Below are 17,485 nucleotides of genomic sequence, written 5' to 3'. Positions count from 1 at the left end.
CATGTGAGGACAAAGCAAAGCGAGTTAGGTAGGAAACAGTGGAGGCAAAGCCTTACTCATCCAGGGTCATGCTGAAGGCAGTCTCCAGCCTTTGTATTCTCTTCTTGCTCTTTTCCCTCTACTTTAGGATGAGAATTCAGAACTGGGATGGCTGTCACAGGCATGTATTTGAATGGAATTGAAAAAGTTTAAAAAGAAAGCCTTTGCCAGAAAGAAGGTCTGATTTGGCTATTTGAATTGACGAGGAATTTTTTTTTTCAATTAATTACATGGTGGGCATATTTTATGAATAGCTAACTTAAATCTGCAGTTTCAAAAAATACATATTTGAAGCACATATATAATATGCAATAATCTGGTAACTGCATCATTTATGACTATTTAAAATTATAATAAAAAATTTTTTAAACATCAAGGAGAAATGCAAGAGGGGCAATAAAAGTTTCCAAATGACTTAGAGGTAATGCAAGCAAAAACAAAAACAGAAACAAAACAAAAAACAAAGGGAGAGAAGTACTGTGCTATAAACTAAAGTAAAAGTCACCTAAGTCAAGTCCTGGTTGTCATTTTTCAGTCCTTGAACCCAGACCCTCCACCTGTGTGACCTTTGTGCATTATAGGGCCCTCAGTCCTTAACCACATGTGAATAACCCAGCTCTTGTACAGAGGTCCTTCTCAGGGCTCTGGAGGATGAGGGCAATTCAGAGTCTCCTTCCTGTCATTTAACCCCAATTTGAGATCTGTTGTTCCTTTATAAACACTTTCTACAGTATATATTGTTTCTTTGTCTCTCATTTATTAATCTAATGTCCTTTATTAGAGACCAGATAGCCATACCATACCCGTCCAGCTTTCCTCCCCATTTCTCTTCCTTTGATATAGCATAGTGCACCCAAACTGCATTCCACAGAACACAAAAGCTAGTAATCGGTGTTCCTCTAGAAGAGATTCATGGTGTAAATATGGGGAATGCTGAATACGCTTCCTCCTAGAGATTCACAATCTATATTAGCCTTGTCTCCCCTTCTATCCTGCTGGGACCATGTCTGTGGTATTCACCAGCATACCTCGTCCACCTGATAGGTGCTCAGCGAATATGACTTGAATAGATCAGGACACTGGAGACCCAGAATGAAAGAATCTATTAAGAACACCCGTTCAACTCAGATACCACCTCACGCCAGTCAGAGTGGCTAAAATGAACAAATCAGGAGACTATAGATGCCGGCGAGGATGTGGAGAAACGGGAACCCTCTTGCACTGTTGGTGGGAATGCAAACTGGTGCAGCCACTCTGGCAAACAGTGTGGAGGTTCGTCAAAAAATTAAAAATAGGTCTACCCTATGACCCAGAAATAGCACTGCTAGGAAGATACCTATGTTTTCACTCTTACGTGGATCCTGAGAAACTTAACAGAAGTCCATGGGGAAGGGGAAGAAAAAAAAAAAAGAGGTTAGAGAGGGAGAGAGCCAAAGCATAAGATACTCTTAAAAACTGAGAAAACACTTTTTGCAGGTGACATGATATTATACATGGAAAATCCGATAGACTCCACCAAAAGTCTGCTAGAACTGATACATGAATTCAGCAAAGTCGCAGGATACAAAATCAATGTACAGAAATCAGTTGCATTCTTATACACTAATAATGAAGCAATAGAAAGACAAATAAAGAAACTGATCCCATTCACAATTGCACCAAGAAGCATGAAATACCTAGGAATAAATCTAACCAAAGATGTAAAAGATCTGTATGCTGAAAACTATAGAACGCTTATGAAGGAAATTGAAGAAGATATAAAGAAATGGAGGGGCGCCTGGGTGGCTCAGTTGGTTAAGTGTCCAACTTCAGCTCAGGTCACGATCTCACGGTTCGTGAGTTCGAGCCCTGCGTCGGGCTCTGGGCTGATGGCTCAGAGCCTGGAGCCTGCTTCAGATTCTGTGTCTCCCTCTCTCTCTGCCCCTCCCCTGTTCGTGCTCTGTCTCTCTCTGTCCCCAAAATAAATAAACGTTAAAAAAATTTTTTTTGAAAAAAAAAAAAAGAAATGGAAAAACATTCCATGCTCATGGGTTGGAAGAATAAATATTGTCAAAATGCCAATACTACCCAAAGCTATCTATGCATTCAATGTAATCCCAATCAAAATTGCACCAGCATTCTTCTCGAAGCTAGAACAAGCAGTCCTAAAATTCATATGGAACCACAAAAGGCCCCGAATAGCCAAAGTAATTTTGAAGAAGACGACCAAAGCGGGAGGCATCACAATCCCAGACTTTAGCCTCTACTACAAAGCTGTAATCATCAAAAGCTGGTATTGGCACAAAAACAGACACATATACCAATGGAATAGAATAGAAACCCCAGAACTAGACCCACAAAAGTACAGCCAACTAATCTTTGACAAAGCAGGAAAGAACATCCAATGGAAAAAAGACAGTCTCTTTAACAAATGGTGCTGGGAGAACTGGACAGCAACATGCAGAAGGTTGAAACTAGACCACTTTCTCACACCATTCACAAAAATAAACTCAAAATGGATAAAGGACCTGAATGTGAGACAGGAAACCATCAAAATCCTAGAGGAGAAAACAGGAAAAGACTTCTCTGACCTCAGCCGTAGCAATTTCATACTTGACACATCCCCAAAGGCAAGGGAATTAAAAGCAAAAATGAACTACTGGGACCTCATGAAGATAAAAAGCTTCTGCACAGCAAAGGAAACAATCAACAAAACTAAAAGGCAACCAACAGAATGGGAAAAGATATTTGCAAATGACATATCAGACAAAGGGCTAGTATCCAAAATCTATAAAGAGCTCACCAAACTCCACACCCGAAAAACAAATAATCCAGTGAAGAAATGGGCAGAAAACATGAATAGACACTTCTCTAAAGAAGACATCCGGATGGCCAACAGGCACATGAAAAGACGCTCAACGTCGCTCCTCATCAGGGAAATACAAATCAAAACCACATTCAGATACCACCTCACGCCAGTGAGAGTGGCCAAAATGAACAAATCAGGAGACTATAGATGCTGGCGAGGATGTGGAGAAACGGGAACCCTCTTGCACTGTTGGTGGGAATGCAAACTGGTGCAGCCGCTCTGGAAAACAGTGTGGAGGTTCCTCAGAAAATTAAAAATAGACCTACCCTATGACCCAGAAATAGCACTGCTAGGAATTTACCCAAGGAATACACGAGTGCTGATGCACAGGGGCACTTGTACCCCAATGTTTATAGCAGCACTCTCAACAATAGCCAAATTATGGAAAGAGGCTAAATGTCCATCAACTGATGAATGGATAAAGAAATTGTGGTTTATATACACAATGGAGTACTACGTGGCAATGAGAAAGAATGAAATCTGGCCCTTTGTAGCAACATGAATGGAACTGGAGAGTGTGATGCTAAGTGAAATAAGCCATACAGAGAAAGACAGATACCATATGTGTTCACTCTTAGGTGGATCCTGAGAAACTTAACAGGAACCGATGGGGGGGGGGGGGGGAGGAAAAAAAAAAAGAGGTTAGAGTGGGAGAGAGCCAAAACATAAGAGACTCTTAAAAACTGAGAAGAAACTGAGGGCTGATGGGGGGTGGGAGGGAGGGGAGGGTGTGTGATGGGCATTGAGGGGGGCACCTGTTGGGATGAGCACTGGGTGTTGTATGGAAACCAATTTGACAATAAATTTCATATACTTAAAAAAAAAACTGAGAACAAACTGAGGGTTGATGGGGGTGGGTGATGGGTATTGAGAAGGGCAACTGTTGGAATGAGCACTGGGTGTTGTATGGAAACCAGTTTGACAATAAATTTCACATCTAAAAAAAATAATAAAATAAAATAAAATGAACACCCGTTCAATATTACTTAACCCACTGTTTCCCAGATTATTTCACCCCAGAAATGTATGTGTGTGTTCACTAAAATGGAATGCACGGATAATCCCAGAAACAGGAGTAAACGGTCTTGTTCTGCTAGGGCTCCTATGGCCTATTTAAGAATAGTTCCTTCACCTGGCACCCCACGCTGCCTTGGGAACACTCCAGCTCATGGGTACACAAAGGAACACAGGACTACCCGTCACCCATATTTTACAGGCTCCTATACTTACCTGCCACATAGGACTCTCAAGCCCCTCAAACCGTCCTTATGTATTTCCTGAGACCCCCCCCAGGACTGCCTCAAATGTACTAATAGGTGAGCCCAATCAGCTATCATGTGGAGACAAAGCCAGCATCTCCTCTCGTGTCATAAGGCACCACCATACCCACTGGGAACTGCCTCCTCTGGAAAGCGCCTGTCATTCCTTCCCACCACGGCTGCCGTCACTGGTCACCGGTTCGCCCGGAACCAGTGATTCTGCTGCTGGGTGCTATCCTGTTTGCCAGGCACTGCAACATATGCTGCTGACCAACACCTGGCCCACCGTGCTGACGTTCTGGAGGCTTGAAAAGCCAGAGATGCTCTGCACTCCCTGGAATCCTCGGTGCCCTTGCATTCCATCATGAAGTGGGGAGATCCGCTCTCTCACTGGCAGCTACACCCTGTTAGCTGCCTGCCGAAGGGGTGCTCAAGCCCTAACAGAAACCGGCTTCTGCTGTAGCCACCCACAGGAGACTTTCCCAGAAGACACACATCTGAGCCCCAACAATGAATACGAACCAGCCCCAAGCCCGTGGACAGCCCTGCACCTCCTTCTATCCTCCCTGCAGAGCTCTTCTCTCCTGTTTCACCTCCCACCTGCCCTGCAATCAGGCTTCCACTCCACCCCTCCGTGGAGCTGCTCCTGAGAGGGCACCAGTGACCTTCCAAATGCTGACATCCATGCATTTGTCATCCACAGCTCCCTGGACCACTCCACGGCACTTACCTCCTCCTGATAACTCCCTCACCTTTGAGCTGCCTCCATTGTGTCGGCTTTCCATCTTCAGTTTAGCTTCATATGCATGGCCTCCCATACACGCCTCCCAAAACTGCCCTTTTTGTAATGGCAAGAGTGATTTTCTTGGCCTTGACACATTAAGGACCTAAGTAGCACATTCATGAATTTAAATCTCTCCAAGTTCCAGATCTGTATGTTCAGCTGCCCGACATATAAGTCCATTTAGAGTTCCACAGGTACTTTCCACTTAGCATGTCCAAATCTGTGCCCACACTTCCCCTCACCCACTGTGGCTGCTCTTCCTGTATTTCCTATCCGTTCATTTACTTAGAACTCCTTCAATGTGCTTTTCTACACATTAGTTCACCCTTCCCAACAAACTCATGACAGCATTATGGTTAACTTCCAGATTTTCAGAGGGATAAAACTGAAATTGAGAAAAGTGCCATAGGGGCGCCTGGGTGGCTCAGTCAGTTAAGCATCCAACTCTTGATCTCGGCTCAGGTCATGATCTCACAGTTGGTGAGTTCGAGTCCTGCATGGGGCCTCATGCTGACAGTGCAGAGCCTGCTTGGGATTCTCTCTCTCCCTCTCTCTCTGCCCCTCCCTGGTTTGCGCTCTCCCTCTCCCTCTCTCTCTCTCAAAATAAATAAATAAACGTAAAAATTTTTTAAATAAAAAAAAGGAAAATAAATTTTCTGAAGTCCCACAACTGATAAGGCACAAAGCCAGGGTCTGGCCCTGGTTCTAACTAACACCAAAGCCCATACAATATAATTGGATGAACGGAGGCCTGAAGCAGCAGAACCACAATCTTCACACACACACACACACACACACACACACACACACACACCCCTTTCCCAATACAATGTCTGAAACAGGAAAGGTCAGCAATAAGTGTCTGACTTTGCATTACTAATCTGTGTTTAATGTCAAATATAAGCAAGGCTCTGCGCCAAGGATCAAGAGAAAAAGAATAAAACAACCAAACGTGGACTGTGCTCTCAAAGAGTTACTGTCTTATTTAAAGAAAACAACACAAGCAAGATTCAGGAGAGGGAGACTCTGTCACCACTATTCTTTAACATTATTCCGTGAGGGCTAACCAGACAAGGTTAAAAAAACAAAACAGAGAAAAAATACTGGAGAGGAGGAAAAAAAAAAATCATTATTTGCAACAGGATTCATATGGCTGAAAAATCCAACTTTAAACATTTTTCCTAGTATAACTGGAGTTCAGCAAAGTAGTCAGTTACAAAATTAAAACATCAGGGTAAATAATTTTCCTAAATGTCAAAAATAATCAACTATAAAATATGAACAAAGTAGCCTTTTTAACATAAAATTAAAAACATATGGGGCGCCTGGGTGGCTCAGTCGGTTGTCCGACTTCGGCTCAGGTCATGATCTCACAGTTCGTGAGTTTGAGCCCCACATCTGGTTCTGTGCTGACAGCTCAGAGCCTGGAGCCTGCTTCGGATTCTGTGTCTCCCTCTCTCTCTCTGCCCCTCCCCTGCTCACTCTCTGTCTCTGTCTCTCTCTCAAAAATAAATAAAAACCATTAAAAGATTAATTAAAACAATCATGTAACTAGTTCACTTTTCTGTGGGTGGCTCAGAGGAGCAGCTCTTCTTCTGGCCTTGGCTGGGCTCGTTCATGCGTCTGCGGCTGTCAGCTACCGATCAGCCGATACCTTAGGTAGGGACCAGCTGGTCTAAGATAACCTCGTTCGCACCTCTCAAGTTGGCTTGCTGTCAGCTTGAGTGATGGAAAAGCAAAAGGCCTCATGCGTCTCCTCGCCCAGCAAGCTTATTCACAGGGCGGCTGACAGAGCAAGAGCAGAAGCACGAAAGGTCCCTTACAACGTCTAGTCTTGGAACAGACACGTGGTCACCTCCACTCCATTCTGTTGGTCAAAGAGAGTCACCAGGCCAGCCCCAGACCGACTAGGTGGAGACCACCGCCTCCTGGGCAGAACTGCAATACCACAGGGCAGAGAGGGGAGCCTACTGGGAAGGGTGGGGGACCGTAGCCAGTTTTGCAAGCCACCACACATATTAAGCCTGAATACTCTCCCGATTTTGGAAACATTTCAGTGTAATGATAAGATCACAGAAAACGTCGAAGAAACTATGGATAAGCATTCATATGAGGAGGGCTGAGCCAGACAACAAAATATATATCCCATAAAAGAAAAGGCTGACACAGTGGACTATCTAAGCACTTAAAGCTTTCCTGACCAGCAAAACACCACAAAAAAAAAAAAAAAAAAAAAAAAAAAAAAAAAAAAAAGATAAAAAGTAAACCGGGTGCAATGTTTAAGACTAAGAAACGGTTAATTCAAAAAGACCTTTTATAATCGGACAACAAAAAATAGGTAAAGGATAATTCGTAGAAGTAAAAATCCCAAATGATCAATAAAGATGTAAAAAGATGTTCATCCTCAATAGTAATTAAAGACATACAAACTCAAACAGTAATATATAAGCCTTTGCCTATGGGACTGGCGCCGAATTTTTTTGATGATAACGCCAAGTGTTTTCAAGGGTTTGGAGTCAAGAATTAACACACTGGTGGTGACAATGTGAATTGGCAGAATCCTTCTGGATGGCAGGTGTGGCCATAGCAGGCAAAAATTTGTGTCTACTCCATCCCAGCTGTTCTCTCCCCGCCTCCCCACGAGGCAATCTACTAACCGGGCATCACGTGTTCTAAGGCACCCCTTACCTGTCTGGCGATCCCGTCCGGCCCTCTCTGTCCCTCAGCTGTCAGTCTGCGGCCCCCATCGTGGTGTGTTCCTTTTCCGCCACGTCCAGCCCCTCCAGGGCTTGACCCTGGGCTGACGTGGCTGGGCATGACGCCCTGTCGCTGTCGTCCTCCCCCCACCCAGGCCCCGGTCACCGAGCCGACGCCAGCGCCCCCCGGAGGAACAGGTGCCGCGCTGGGCACGCAGCTCACGCGCAGAAGCAGTTCTCACGGCAGGGAGCCGCGCTTTACGCCCGGCCTGGCTCCACGGTGTCCACCCGCTCAGGGGCTTTCGGCTTCCTGGACTCTTTGAGGAAGGCAGCCAGAGAGCTCTGCGGACTCCCGCTGCCTGTTCCCGTCCGGACACTAACCGCAAGCACCACGCGGCCTACACGCCCGCGTCGGGGGAGAAAGGAGCCAGCGTGTTGTCAGCTCTCGCGAGAGTTCTGAGAGCTTCCCCCAGCTTCTTCCCACCTAGAAACATTCCTGTGCATATCCATATGCAAGACCGGCTGGGGTGAGATATGTGTGGGGTGGCAAGTGTTTTCCCCTGTTAGCTAGGATGATTATTGAGAAAGTGACCTTTGGGCAAGGTGTAAAGAAGTTGGAAATCTGGCTGGAGTGATCCATGCAGAGGGAACCCCCCGTCGAATGCCCGAATGCAGAAGTAAAGACAAGAGAGTTTGAGGCTCAGCCCAGAGGCTGGTGTGGCTGCAGTGGGGTGACCAGGAGTGAGGAGGGTGGTGCGTGGAGGGGGTGACCATGGAAGAGGAGGGGCATGGAGGCAAAGGGGGCATGGCTGACAGGGTGTGGATTGGAAGGGTGTGTCTGGGGTGTGCCACTTTGAGGGGTGTGCTGGAGGAGACAGAACGTTCCCCCTGTGGGCGAAATGGGGAGCCACCGGAGTGTCTGAGGAAAGAATGACACGATCTTACTTAAAAAAGGATCCCTCCAGGGGCGCCTGGGTGGCGCAGTCGGTTAAGCGTCCGACTTCAGCCAGGTCACGATCTCGCGGTCCGTGAGTTCGAGCCCCGCGTCAGGCTCTGGGCTGATGGCTCGGAGCCTGGAGCCTGTTTCCGATTCTGTGTCTCCCTCTCTCTCTGTCCCTCCCCCGTTCATGCTCTGTCTCTCTCTGTCCCAAAAATAAATTAAAAAAAAAAAAAGTTGAGAAAAAAAAATTTAAAAAAAAAAAAAAAAAGGATCCCTCTGACTACTTTGTTAAGAATAGACTGAAATGGGAAAGAAAGCCAAGTTAAGAAGCTCCTGAAGCAAGACAGGAGAAAAATGAATAGTGGCTCAGACCAAGGTGGTAGCAGTGGAGGTGGTGAGAACTGGTCAGATCCCGGATTTGCTGACAGAGGGGATGGAGGGTGTGAGACAGAGAGGAGGCAAGGGTGACCCTGAGGGTCTTGGCCTGAGTAATCGGACGGTTAGGGTTGGCCATTAACCAAGATGAAAAGGGCTCAGGTGGAGTTGATTTAGGAGAGACCATCAGGAATTCACTTTTGGTCGATGTTTATTAGACAAGCAAGTGGAAATGTCAAGTGGACAGTTGCATATTAGAGTCTAGAGTTGGAGAGGGAGGGTCTAAAGGACCACCTGAGCTGTAACTTCAAAATCTGAGTTGACTTCTTTCCAAGGAATATTCCCTGCCTTTGAGGCCAAAAGAATAAGTTGCAAGAGTGGTGATACATCCTATTGATTTTCTTGATACTTCATTAGCATTTGAAGTTGACAAATTCAGACAGCCATTGACTTTATCTCTGTATAGCACATGAAGATGAATGAATTTGACTAGTAGTTAGTAAAAAGATGATCTACAGAATTACAGAGCTACCATTATAAATTTTATGCTGCAAAGGGACCCGGAAAAATTCTTTATAAAATCAATTGCCCAAACTTGAATGGATCAAAACCTTTGTGTTGTTTCATCTAAGCTATGTTCTAATGCAGTTTAAATCTCCCTCAAAAAAAGTCATTTACCTATTTTATAAAGTATTATTTCATTTCTCATGGACAAGCTCACTAGAAGAGGGGAAAAAATTGTGAACAAATTACCAGCCAACCAAACCATCCCTTTATCAAAGCTGCTGCTCCTGTTCCCATACCATGTCCCTCCACTGCTCTCTCCCGAATTGGAGAGGAAAGTGAGTCCTGTTTGGAAAAGCATTGCTGTGGAATCTACCCCAGCTGGTGTAATGGGAACCTACTACTCTCCTGCTAACTGGGGGACTGGGCTGGAATGGTTTGGAGACAGGAAGAGAGTGTTAAAAGAAAAGATACTGCAGGGGCAGAGTGCACTGACCCTGACCTCCTCTCTTCTTAGCTCTCAGTTCTTCCTGTTATTGAAACCCAAGCTCAGCTGCTCTTCACTAGAAAACCAACAGAAACAAGCATTGGTTAGAAAGGAAATGTTGCTTTATTCAGGAAGCTGGCAACCTGGGAAGATGGCCGACTAATGTCTGAAGACCATCTCCAAAGTCCCAGACCAAGCAGGAACTTTTTAAGGGGGAGGCATGGGAAAGTGGTGAAGGTCAATGTGCAGGGTAAGCATTTGATCTCAAGCACACTTACTGATATCAGGGATGGCTATTTTCTAGTGCAGTCACGTCTGATCTTCTGGGAACACCTGGTTCCTTGCTTCCCCAGGATCAGTGTTCGGTTGAAACCTCAAAGAGGCTACAAGTAGTAGAAACTATAAGCTAACAGGCACAGGTTAATGAGTTAGAGATATTCAGCCCTTAGGCTGCTTGGAACACAGTTACATCCAGATAACTATGTAGAGCTGAAAAAGCAGGGACAACCTCAGCCATCAAAGGCCACCACGAGAGTCACTCTATGTACATGTCATGGCTGTCCACACCGAATCAAGGAGGTGATACATAAAAGCCAACGGCTAATCTGAAGAGAAATGAAAGAAAAAATTAAGCATAAAAATTAAGGAAAGGAGCCACGATACGAATGAGTTTCACAAAATATAAAGCTGAGCAAAAGAAGTCAGGTACAAAAAGGCACATATAGTATGATTCCATTTACGTAAAGTTCAAAAATAGGCACAAATATCTATCATATTGGGGGCAGCGACTGAAGTTGCCGTCACTAGAGCACTTGACTGAGCTGCTGTTGGATGGGCATGTCCAGTTTGCAGAAATCCATCAAGCTGTAAACTTAGGATGTGTACAGTTTTCTCCATGTATGCTACATTTCAGGAAGTTAAAAGTTAAAAACCTAAGGGGTGGTAGAAAAAAATATAGGCTAAAGTAGACCACGGCTGATTAGAAAAGTATCCCATCCAAAGGCAAATACTTTATGGAGCACATTCAAGGTATCTCATCGGAAGAAAGACCTCTGCTCCAGACCTTGATCAAGTCAGGAAATTTAAATTTTTTTTAAATGTTCACTTATTTCTGAGAGAGAGAGGAGGAGAGGGGCAGGCAAAGGGAGACAGAAGATCTGAAACGGGCTCCATGCTGACAGCAGTGAGCCCAAAATGGGGCTCAAATTCAGGAACCATGAGATCATGACCTGAGCTGAAGTCCGATGCTTAGCCGACTGAGCCACCCACATGCCCCAAGTCAGGAAGTTTTAAAACAAACACTAGACTCATACTTTTCCCTTTTGTGTGTTCCTGCTTCTCTCTGTCCTGTGGCTGTCTGTATGTTAAGAATTTTTTTCCCTCACCCAGGCCAGGTGGGAGATCTATACTATAAACCTGTAAGCCCATCTCCAATTGTTTATTTTATAAGATAGAAGAACAGCTCATCCTGGCTAACAGTAATTTTTTCGTCTCAGCTTTTACTGTCTATAACTCCTTATGCGCAGAGACAAATAGTCTACAAGGATAATATCATCTGAACAGTGCTAAAACTCCACAATACTAGTAATCATTCTATTTTTCATTTAATTTATTCCTTATGGTACTAACACCTACAACACTCTGCATCCTTAATACCAAAACAAAAACAAATTTAAAACTCTGCCTCTTAGCTGTTCAGTTTCCCAAAAAGAGGGACAAAAACAAAATAAAACAGCGGTGGTTACTAATCGCTTTCTATTTTTGGGGGGGGTGATCATTTAGATTTTTTAAATCTTGTCATTGTCCTGACATCCAAAGTGGGCTTTTGGATGTGTGCTAATTCCCTGTCTGACATTGTGTGAGTCCAGGGCCCCCTCACTACTGCCAGTCTGGTACTGTACCCAGTCTGGTACAATACCATCTAGCCTGCACACCACAGTTCACTTCTTTTCAGTTGGAGCTACTCCACCCTCTGAACCAAGGAAAAGTCTGAATACATCAGGCTAAAATAATAATGATGGATTTATTGCAGCAGGATGAAGTTGGGCATTACTGAACCAAGATAAGAGATCTGAAAGACACCTGTCGAGGCCATTTTGGGTTTCTTGTTAATATTATCAAAAAAAAAAAAAAAAAAAAAAACAGATCAAAACAGTCTTATCTGGATGTTTAAACTTCAAAGACTAGAATGAAGCCTCACACCCCACCCCCCAAAAGCAGGTGCAAAGAAATTTTATGAGAGTCTTGAAAAATCTGAGAACAAATGACTAAGGTTAAGATCCTGGAATGGGAATCACCAAGGGGGTTGTATTTTGCCTTCTCTGGAAATAACAGAACTAAGATAGATTTGCTTCTCTAACTTTTTTCATATCTGTTACTATAGACTTCTGAATATAATCTGAATGAGTAAACATTCTTTGAATCCTCATGAGAAGGGCTGACTTCATCCAGGGAGGGGTTCAGAAAGGAAGAGAAGTACTTAACTGAATAAGAAACACATAAATTACTAATTTTCAATATCTTACCACAGTGCTAAGCACATAGTAAAGGCACAGTTTTTTTAAAATAAGCAAGAATCTCATAAAAATGAGCATTAAGTAATATTTTATTATTCCACCTACAGGAGGCACCTAGAATAGACAAATTCTTATAGACTAATAATAGAGGTTACTGGAGCTGGAGGGAGAGAGGAAGGAGGAGTTAGTATTTTTTAATTTTTTAAAATGTTTTTTTATTTGAGAGAGAGAGAGAGAGAGACAGAGTGTGAGCAGGGGAGGGGCAGAGAGCAAGGAATCAGAGAATCTCAAGCAGATTCCACACTGTCAGCACAGAGCCCCGACGCAGGGCTCAGGCTCACCAACCACGAAATCATAAGCTGAAGTTAGACGCCTAACCGACTGAGCCACCCAGGCGCCCCGAGTTAGTATTTAATGGGGACAGTTGCTGTTTGGGATGATGACAAAGTTCTGGAGATGGTAATAATGGGTGCGTAACAATGTGAATGTACTTAATGCCATTGAATTTTACATTTAAAAATGGCTAAATGGTAAATTTTACCTTTTGTATATTCTATCACAATTTTAAAATTTTTTAATAAAAATTTAAAATAGAACACAAGCAGTGAGCATTTGGCTAGATAAGGATAGTGACCGGTGATCTCAGGAGGCTCTGACCACCTCCTTGATGGAAGTAGCTGGAAGCTGAGCATCTGGTGGGTGGGAGGGAGGCCCACATAGGTGGAGTTCTGGCATCAGGGGTTGCCTATATGTGGATAATAGAAGCCGCCTCTCCCGCTTGTAGATGGTGTAATATTTTCTACTATAGAGTTCTGCTTCATGTCGAGGAATCCTTCATACATTTGAGGATAGTAACCAAAACATAAAAAATAAAAAAACACTACACAGGATGAAGGGTAGGGGGGCTCAAAAGTTCTGGACTTCGTTGCAGTGTGGATGAAGTACCCTTCTCAGGACTTAGTTTCCATCTCTGCAAACTAATGAGACCAAATGATACATGGCTTCTACCAGCTTTATGATTTCTTTTCCCCAAACAGTTCCAACATAAATACAATAAAGAATACAGGTGCCCAACTCCTTAGCCATCCCTGGTCTTTTCTGAACTTTCAAGGGTCTTCCTCTTCTTTTCAAAGGAAGAGTGATCCAAAATGAACATACCAGTTTCATAAAACTATCATGAGTGCAGACTATGTAGGAGATACCACTTGTAACTTCTAATTATAGCACAAAATCACCGTGGCTTTTATTCTGAGGCTTTCTTTTTTAGTTTTTTTTTTTAATTCCAGTATAGTTACCTACAGTGTTATATTAGTGTTGCATGTACAGTATTGTGATTCAACAATTCCATCACCCAGTGCTCGTCACAAGTGCCCTCCTTCATCCCCATCACTTATTTACTTTTTTACATCATACACAAAATAAATTCAAAATAGACTAAAGACCTAAATGTGAGACCTGAAACCATACAAATCCTAGAAGAGAGCTCAAGCAGTAATGTTTCTGACATCAGCCATAGCAACGTTTTCCCTCTGGAGGCAAGGGAAATAAAAGCAAAGACAAACTATTGGGACTACATCAAAATAAAAATCTTCTGCACAGAGAAGGAAACAATCAACAAAACTAAAAGGCAACCTACTGAATGGGAGAAGGTATTTGCAAATGACCTATTCGATAAAGGGTTAGTATCCAAACTATGTAAAGATCTCTTTTAGTTTTCTACTTTTTTTTTTAATTTAATTATTTGTTTTGAGAGTGAGAGTGCACGTGTGTGCATGTGAGCAGAGGAGGGGTAGAGAGAAAGGAGAAATGGAATCCCAAGCAGGTGCTGTGCTGTCAGTGCAGAGCTGGTAGAGTCCCTCCAGGAGTGAGATCAAGACGTGAGCCGAAATCAAGAGTCAGACGCTTAACCAAATGAGCCACTCAGGTGCCCCTTTTATAGTTTTTTAAAGCAATGATATTATACTGCCGAATCATTTTCAACCATTGAGAAAATAGACTCATTGGGAATCAAGTTGTATAGTAACATTTAACCATTTTCCTTTTCCTTAATCAGTTGGGTGATAAAAAGCAGCCTGATTGCTTTTCAATAGGGAAGGGGTGAGAGTATGAACAAAGAAACTTTTTATAACTACCTTTCACTATTTAGAAGCAATAAGGAACATTTGGGGTTGTTTACCTAACCTGTAGTTCCTCTATTCAAAATAATTCATTCTATTCAGTTATTCAAAGTGCTGTTAAAAAGAAAGTTCTTTTGAAAGATTTTTTAAAACAGCTAAGAACAATTCATACCATTTCAAATGAACCTACTGTGTCTATAATAGACTATATATATAAAATGGTTAAAGGTGAGTTTGGTTTTAAAAGAAGTATTCAAAGGTCTGGGGTTTGCCTGAATGATGCCAAATAATCAGTCTGATCTAGCAATTCACTCTTTAATCTACTGATTTGATAATAAAGTTGATATACCAAAAAGCCTAAAAGCACTTGAGTGTAAATGGATTAAGTTACCCTAGAGAATAAAATGGTATAACTAGAAATCAGCATCCCAAGGAGGGATGAAGGACTGAAATGAGAGCAACAAAATAGAAGAACACATCCCCCCATAAAATAACATACCAACAATATTCCAACTGAATTGTCTCATTACATTATCTTTATTTTTAAGATTTTTCTTTTTTAAATACATAGTGGACTAGATTCCTAAGTCATATTTCAAGGATGCATACAGGGAATCCAAAAATGCTTCAAATACATAAATCCATAAAGAACAGATTTCATTCAAAATTACAATGACAAAAGAATACACAAAGACGCATAAAATCTTTATTAAATAATACTTCCTGACATAGGAAAATGGATTATGAACTGGTTTATAGTATATAAAAAAAGTTCCTAAAGTAAAACAAAATTTGCAGATAAAATCTGTCTACACACATTGCTGTTTACCTTTCTATTTCCTCTCTATCTGGACATCCTTCTTCCATATACCTAATGCCTGGTGCTGTTCCCTGAATCTTCTCAACCATGTTCCTCCACCTGGCTGGAGACCCATTCTCTATAAAGTCTTTTCAAGACAACATCGCCATCACAAACCTCCCATTGTTATCACGCTTTGATCTTGGCTGGATGACCCAGTAAAGCGCAATAAGGTAATACATAGTAGTTCTAAGCGATAAAAGGCCTTTTGTTGTCTGATTAGGTACTTTATGTAGATGGCTACTTCCTCATGCTAAAAGTGAGCCATTTCTGATTCTCACTGAATTCTGTACTTGTAGTCAACAGAACTAGCAATCCAGACAGACAGAAAGATAGAGAAATAGAAACAGAGACAAAGAGAGAAAGGAACATATATATTCTTTTTAGTCTGGGAACAAATATCTTAAAACATCTAAAAATCCCATTAGGTATCAAGGGAATATTTGAAGGTGGGTAATGGTCAAAAGCACTAAAAATCAGCTATATTGACTTGAGAATTTTATATAGGGTAGCCCAGAACTAATGGCTGTACCCAAGCACAATGCAGGGGACTAAATACCTGCTAAAATAAATTGTAAACAAAAACCAGCACAGGTTAGATCTGAACAAATTCTTTTCCACTTAAGACAATGACCCCCAACTTAGAGACCACCAGCTTCCAAGTGATGACAAATGGTTCTTGAATCCACACACATAGCCAGCATTGCCGATGGACTAAATAAACCACATGCTTCTCAAATATAGGGATGACTACTCCTCAGATGTAAATAGTTGATGATGTGATTAATATATTCAAAGAAGGTACTGAACTCATTATTACTTTATCACTGAATATTTTCTTGGCTAATATTCAGTAAGTATACAACCAAATGAGTGAGCCCTTGAAAATTTTGCCATTATAAAAAGTATTTTCAAACCAACAGAAGGGTTAGGAATCACCAGTGTTGGGCTCTATACAGAACTCTCCAGACAAAGTTTGAGGTACCTGGGTTCCAGCACCTCAATATATACATACACAGGCTGACTTCCTTTCACAGTGATGAATGACAAAAATACATGCAGTGTAGTAAGATTTACTGATAGGCATAAAAAAAATGGATTTTCATTTAGAGTAATAAAATTTAAGTAACACAAGGAAAATAAATAAATATATACACACATACAAAAATCCATAAAAAAATATAATTTAATTTAGGATCTTCTCCATAGATCTGCCAATCTATGCAGAGTATACTGAAATGCACCCTTAGCATACACAGCCTATAATCACTAAGCTAAATGAGCCCACAGGGCTGTTTTGCACCTGCTTTCCCATTTCTACTCTGTACAGAGCTCTAGGTTCATTAGCAAAGTGGTCCTTTAAAAACAATAACAAATGAAGAAGGAAGGATAGATATGAACTCATCAGCAAATCTAAGGCAGGTTGATTGCCTGGTCCTCCTCAAATTTGGGGATCTTCTTAAACTCACTTTGCTTCTTGAAAAAAAGCTGGGCCAGGATGTGGTCTGCTGTGGCCTGGAGATAATCGTCCATGTCAAGGGTTTGCAACTGGCAGTGGAAACCAAAACAAGATGCATCAGCGCCAAAGTACTAAGATTCCTACAAACATCTTACAGCCATCAAGGCACTTGCAAGACAGCAGGATACTTGGCTTTGTAACTTTCCACAGCTATGAATTCCTGTGAATTCATCTGTATGCCTGTCTTCCCTTGGCATGGGGAGCTCACCTTTTCAATTCTGAGAAAAAGGAAAGTGTGACTGATGGTGGAGGTGCTGAGGCATCCCCTTTGGAAGGGCTGTCTGTCCTACTAAAAGGTAGTTCCCTTTGATGAGGGAAGACCTTGTCTTCCTGTGAGCAAGGACTGGTAACAGAGGGGCTTCTCAGAGCTCTAGCAGCACATGACAGAGGCAAACTTTGCTGCCTAATAAGTGGTCCTCGTGCTCTACAGCCAGACACAGGCTCTCTCCACTGGATTGATAATCTCTGCCTATCTGGCCTGGCTGTCCAGTCAGCTGGGTCTGACGACCTGTCCTTGTTCCCTCTTTCACTCTCTTTCCTCT

At 42.5% G+C, this 17,485-nt stretch overlaps 1 protein-coding gene across 1 annotated transcript in view; it reads right to left on the bottom strand.

Annotated features, from left to right (window-relative positions):
• Positions 1 to 15,079: 15,079 nt before the first annotated feature.
• Positions 15,080 to 17,485, bottom strand: part of CUNH18orf54 (chromosome unknown C18orf54 homolog) — a 62,137-nt gene continuing 59,731 nt past the window's right edge. Inside the window, exon 11 of the mRNA XM_019464008.2 lies at positions 15,080 to 16,972. Within this exon, the coding sequence (XP_019319553.2) occupies positions 16,838 to 16,972 (135 nt within the window). The 3' untranslated portion in view covers positions 15,080 to 16,837. The remainder of the gene's footprint in view (positions 16,973 to 17,485) is intronic.

The sequence above is a fragment of the Panthera pardus genome, unplaced genomic scaffold, assembly GCF_024362965.1.
Source record: "Panthera pardus isolate Hobbes unplaced genomic scaffold, ASM2436296v1 HiC_scaffold_15, whole genome shotgun sequence".
In the NCBI taxonomy this organism is placed as follows: domain Eukaryota; kingdom Metazoa; phylum Chordata; class Mammalia; order Carnivora; family Felidae; genus Panthera; species Panthera pardus.
Note: the sequence above shows the minus strand (reverse complement) of the source record. Positions and strands in the feature narration are given on the sequence as shown.